This window comes from Melospiza melodia, chromosome Z (genome assembly GCF_035770615.1).
Source record: "Melospiza melodia melodia isolate bMelMel2 chromosome Z, bMelMel2.pri, whole genome shotgun sequence".
Classification (NCBI taxonomy): Eukaryota; Metazoa; Chordata; class Aves; order Passeriformes; family Passerellidae; genus Melospiza; species Melospiza melodia.
The window spans coordinates 37953243-37959242 of record NC_086226.1 but is presented as its reverse complement, the minus strand read 5'-3'; the positions used below and the strand labels follow the sequence as shown (position 1 = coordinate 37959242).

Below are 6000 nucleotides of genomic sequence, written 5' to 3'. Positions count from 1 at the left end.
GATGCCCAGGATTAGGCTTGCCACATTTCCCATATTTAATTAAACTCAGTGTGTGATTTTTTTTTCCTTTCCTTATATTGCATTGGAACTCCACATGTTCCCTCTGTGCTTTTCATCTTTGTGCGCCTCTGAGAAGAGTCCTACTTCCTCTTCTCTATGCTCTCACATTAGGCAGTTGAAGGTAGCAACTTCCCTTCTTCTCACCACCATAAACTTACCCATTTCTTTATCCCTTCCCATGATCATATTCATAGTTCTCCACTGAACTAACTCCAACATGCCAATACTTTTCCTGTATAGGGAAGCTCAAAATGTGATGCTGTGCTGTAGCAGTGATAGAAGAGAATTAAGACAACCCCTAGCTGCTGGCTACATTCTCTTATATGGAACAACAATGAGTTACTTTTCTTCACCTAGAGAGAAAATGGCAACTCTTGTCCTAATTATTGTCCAGAAGAATGCCTAGATGTTTTCCCCATGAAAATGCTTTCCATCTGGTCATGGCCAAGCATGAACTCCTGAATGCAGCTCGTCCAGCCCAACTGCAACTCTAGAAATTCATTAAATCTTTATTCACCCATTTTTTCAGCCTGTCAAGATCCTTCTACCTGACAGCCCTGCAATCCAGTTGATCATCACTCTCTACTCTGGTTTGATACATTAGAAGGAACAAGAAATAGAGATGTTGTTGTATTTATGAGGTTTTCTTTTTTTACTCTTCCCTTTTCTGGATGGAAGTACATGCAAAAGGCAAAAAATTTTATGCCAATACAGATTTATAATAACTTTCAGCAGAATTTGTCTTCTGGACAAACATGAAACCAGCATTCAGTATACTCCACAAGACTAATTAATTACGGATGTCCCTGCTGCCATGATTCCTGACAAGGAATTCAATTCCTTTCAATTTCTTTCAAGGAAGGAGGCAATGTTTATCTTCTACACTAGAAGTATATTCCAGACAAAGCATATTACAAAAAAACCCCAAACATTTCACATATAATTGTTGGGAATGAGAGAGTGGGAAAAGACTGAAATAAGATTCCCAACAGATCAAGAATAAGAAATACTGAATTATTCAAAGAATAAGCTCACAGTTAGCAACAGCTCATTAAAGACAGTACAAACTATGTCACTAGGACTCTGAGTCCATAAACCAGACTCTGCTACAGAGGTTTTATGCAGGGTGCAAAATGCACTATGCCCAAGGACCCCAAACCCCAGTTGCTGCTGGATCACAGGCGGGATCCTCATCAGGGTAGAACACAGGCACTGAACGTTTGTGATAATGCTGAAGCCGTGAGAGCAGTTTTTCCACTACATGAGGGTATTTTTCAGACACGTCATTTTTCTCTTCAGGGTCATGAACAATATCAAACAGCCAAAGTCTCTTTGTTGATGGCTCAGACGACTGAATCTGTGACTCATTGTACAAGGATGGTGGAGGGAACCAATGACTGCAGCCTACAGGAACAGGAACAGACCAAGGGTCACTTCCGAGATACAGAGCAGCAGTGTGGAGACACAGTTTTGCTACAATTGATTAATTCAGTAGGTCTCTTGACAAGCTCCTGGACAGTGACAGTTGCTGCAGACCTTAACTTTAGTTCTGCACCAGAGTCTCTCTAGTGCAGGGCTACCTAAATACGAGTCTCATTTATGCAAAAAACCACTGCACCACTGAGATCCAAAATTCAATGTAACTTTATTTCATATCAATTAATTAATTCAGTGGTCCTTCTTCTTGGATGTTATAATCCTTATGGATCCCTTCCAACTTGAGATATTCTATAAGTTTTTTCCCTACAGTTTAAGTAAGTTGCAGACAAAATATTTGGAAAATGAAAAAAATACATAGTTTGTATTTTAGAAGTGCTCATTCTAGATCTTTGCATGGGGTCAAAAACCTAAGAAGTTAGGAGAATTTCTATACATATGAAACAAAATTAAATTGTTTGTGGTGGGTGGGAGATAGGATACACTGTACAAAAAGGAGGTATTTTGTTACCTGGATATCCAGTTAGTAACTTCCATTTTCCATGTCTTATTGCCGCATGTATAGATATATTGAAAAGTGAATCATCCCAAGGAGAAGAATTGCTCTGTGGTAAAGATGTCCTCTTATCAATGCCAAGACCTTAATCAAACAATAAACTAAGTTAGGAACATTGCATATTCACAAGGTAATTTTTAGAACTCTGTTGGAAAAGAAAGCAGTATCACCCATTTATTTTTCCCTACTGGATAATTTCTTGTATATATATGCAAAGATCTGTGCTATGAATCAATGGATGCATTTAACTCTGAACTTGAACTCCATTTTAAAAACTTGCCAGTGGTAAGTAAAATGTCACAGCTGAGTTCAAATAACTGGATTCATTTTGTACACAGGTATTATATGTGTATCTCAATGTATCTGTATTAAGAACACTCAAAATTGGAATTGCTAAATTTGGTCATACAAGTGCCTGAATCTTTTTCCAGGGAGGAATATAGGATCAAAAGATCTCCTGAGGTCAATGTTACTACTGCAAATTCTCTTAGGTCACTTCAGGGAAGAAGTCCCAGGTTCTGACCAAAACAGAGAGCTGTCCCTTTGGGCTGAGCTGGCTGTGTTCACAAAAATCAGCAAGCTTCTTCTTTGGCACATCTTCATACTGTCTCTGGAGGAGCTGTGTATGATGTGTTCCCATATTCTGACACTATTGAAAACTGAAATGTCAACTATGCACACATTCCCTCTCACTAGAGAACCTGAAGCTCCTTATAGGAGGGAGCTCAGTAAAAATAATTAAAATGCATTGTCCAGGGATGATTAGGAGTCCACTTTGCTATTGAAACCAACAGGCAGGAAGCAAGTCAGACAGACAGCCCAGGAGCATCCAAACCAACTTCCATGTCAGCCTTCCTAAATAAAATAGGCATTCAAGACATAACATCTAGAAGTCTTATATTAACTGTATCAGCTGATAACAGTTTACCAATGACTACCAGAAGGCAACTTTAATCAGACTAGAAGACACATTCGAAGATGGAGAAAAACCAATGTTGATTTTCTAGCTTCTTTCCAAAGGAGATGGTTTTCAATCAGTTTAGGGAATCTGAAGGACTCAGCTGACAGATTTTTTTATGAGAATCCATGAGATCTACAACGGTCATGTAAGAGCCAATAGGAAGCAGAACTAGGTATTTCTAAAAAGAGTAAATTCTGCAGAACACAGTGGAGCAAATACACATCTAATGGAAAGAAGAACAGAAATTTGGGAAAGGAAATGCTAGACACAATTTCTCCATTTTTTAAGAAGGATTTGCAGAGTTTCTATTTTCTTGCTGGACTTTACACTTTGAGTTTATTTTCTTTAATAAACAGATTTGTGCATACCCAAGTTCCCCATCTACATCAGACTTGTATAATGTTCCCAGATTGTAAGGATATAGGATGAGGAATAAGGATATAAAAGGGGCTACTTTTTGGAGTATGCATACACAGACTGGGGAAGACTCAGCTCATCTTAGATCAAGAAGCACTGAAGCTGATCTAAAATAGAAAACAAACCTCAAAACAAGGAAAACCTCTTAAGTAACCCCAGCAGAAGTTCTTCTGGAAGATAAATCCTCACACAGCCATGTGATCTCCATAGAAAGTATGAAACAGTTTAAAGATTAATTCTGCTTACTTTTCAACATCATTGTGTTATGTGTTTTTTCTGTCATTTGCTTTGCTACTCCTCCTCGACTACTCCCCTTTGCCATTTACTTTCTTAAGCATGATGAAAGACATTCGGCAGGTCAAAAAAGAGAATCATGCTTTTTAAACCTTATGTCTCAAAACTACAATGTCAAGGCTTGGTCTAAAGATAAAACTATGTGAAGCTGCATTTCTGATTTTAAAGTTTATCATGAAGAATATGCTTCTGCTTGATGAGCTACATACAGTATATGTGGAACTACAACATTAGACAAGATAAACTATTTAAAACACTTCAAATAAATGGTATGAAAGATTGTATTTTTAGATATACTTTGCAAAACATCCTTAGAATGCCATATATGAGACTCAAAATAAGATTTAAGGAGATAAAATAGTTTTTAAACACTCTGATTTGGTCCAGGTAATAAAACTATACTCCTAAATGAAAAAAATGCTTTTACCAGAGAATGAAGCTCAAGTTATTTGGTGAAATACGGTGAAATACAGCAAACTTTCTTAAAGAAAAATGGATAAATTCCCTCATGTTGAGCTGTTATAAACAGAACTCTGTCAGTCAGGTTAATTCACCCATTGCAAGCACTTGTTTTGTGCCAAAGAAATATACTGTCTATTATTCAGGGAAGTGCACTGCTTTCCAGACAGTACAAGTCAACTTTCATCTGACTGGATGTATTGGTCATGGAACACAGACTGACGTTTGTTCAGATGCCCTCTACAAGGATACTTACAGGACTGTCAGTTTATTACATTACATAAGCACCAGACACAGAAGTATTATAAGTTTATAATAAAAATTTTGCTTGATATGAATTCTTTTCTTCCCATCCTATGACTTGCAGCTTAAACTCAGATATTCCTCCTCCTGCATTTACCCATCTTCCTCCTTCTCTTCTTTTACAGGGATGGCTTTTCTGATTTCGCAGACTGAAAAAGTCATATTGGTTTTGCTTCCTTTTCAAGACAAAATGTTCACTCCCATAACATCTAAGCAGGTTTTTTTCTGCATTTGTTCTATATTGTGGGAGAGGTTTTATTTATTTTTTTCCATTATGGTTGACAGGAACAACGGCCCTGTGGACTATTCTGCAGTCAAAGGACAGATGCCTTTTACTAAGCTCTGTAATTAAGCCAGGCTTCATAGGTCTGTATACTCTCCTTACAGATTTATATATTAAAAAATGTGATGCTTTTGCCTGTGTAGAGGCTAAACATTTTACTTTTTTACTATTGGATCAGTGTATCAGTGGCTAATGAAATAAGCCATTGTTTTTACCTTGAAAGAAAGTCTCACAGCCTTTCCCATGAACTTTATTATTGTCAAACAGAAGCTACTGTTTCCTGAAGCTCAGCTTTGGAGCCTCAGCAGCAGCTATATTTCTTTTTTAAGTAGTCTCTTGGGATATGACAAAACTTGTATTAGTTAAGAAAGCAGTGACCTTTCATTCAGATATTTATTTCCAAATATTTAATGCTAAAATGAATTATTCTAATTACTTCAGAGTAATTAGCATTCAAACAGCTTTTATATCTCTATAGTAAAAGAGATATAAATGTCTCTCAGAAGACGTTGCCCTTGGCAGATGATTTTGGAGTTTATAGCATAGTTCCAGATATCCTTTGTATTGACAGTCTTAAAAATGGTTTCAGGATCAGATTTTTAAAGGAGTTGAGGTGGCCAACTCTCACCAACCAAAAGTAAATACTTTAGAAGTCTGGCCCTTTGCCCTTTACAGAAACTTCAGTTTAGTTGTTTTACTTTTGTTATCATACATTGTTTCTATAAACATATATATTTCAAATTAGGATGAAAAATCCTATGTAATTTTCAACAGCTAACCTGCGACTTCAAGAAACCTAATTTTTTCAAAGGCCAATGTCATTAACTCTGAAAAATCTACACAAGATGCTCAGAAAGCATCAGTCAAAATGTGGGCTACTTTTGCAGAAATAAATTGACATTTTGATAATTTGAATATTCCATGGCATACTCTTCAGGCAGAAAGTTGGAAAATTTACTACTCGATAAGTACATAAGTAATATCCTGACTGTTGACCAGAGAATATCCTGGACCTGGAAAAGTGAACAATCTTTCAGTGCACTAAGTCTTGCTAATGCAGAAATATAAGTACAACAAAAGGGAAAGTAATGAAGATGGCGGGGAAAAGCCAACACTCCACATATATAACAGCATGTGCTCTGAACTAGCTACTGCTATTTAGGGAAGTGTTTGCAAAGTTTAACCTTTAAACTTTGTTGCAAATTTTTACCTTTAATGAACAAGTATGGT

General features: G+C 36.7%; 1 protein-coding gene across 1 annotated transcript in view; it reads right to left on the bottom strand.

Moving 5' to 3' along the window:
- Window positions 1-685: 685 nt before the first annotated feature.
- Window positions 686-6000, bottom strand: part of ARSB (arylsulfatase B) — a 61582-nt gene continuing 56267 nt past the window's right edge. Inside the window, exons 7-8 of the mRNA XM_063180489.1 lie at window positions 2009-2137; window positions 686-1464 (exon numbers count right to left, since the gene is read on the bottom strand). Of these exons, the coding sequence (XP_063036559.1) occupies window positions 1199-1464; window positions 2009-2137 (395 nt within the window). The 3' untranslated portion in view covers window positions 686-1198. The remainder of the gene's footprint in view (window positions 1465-2008; window positions 2138-6000) is intronic.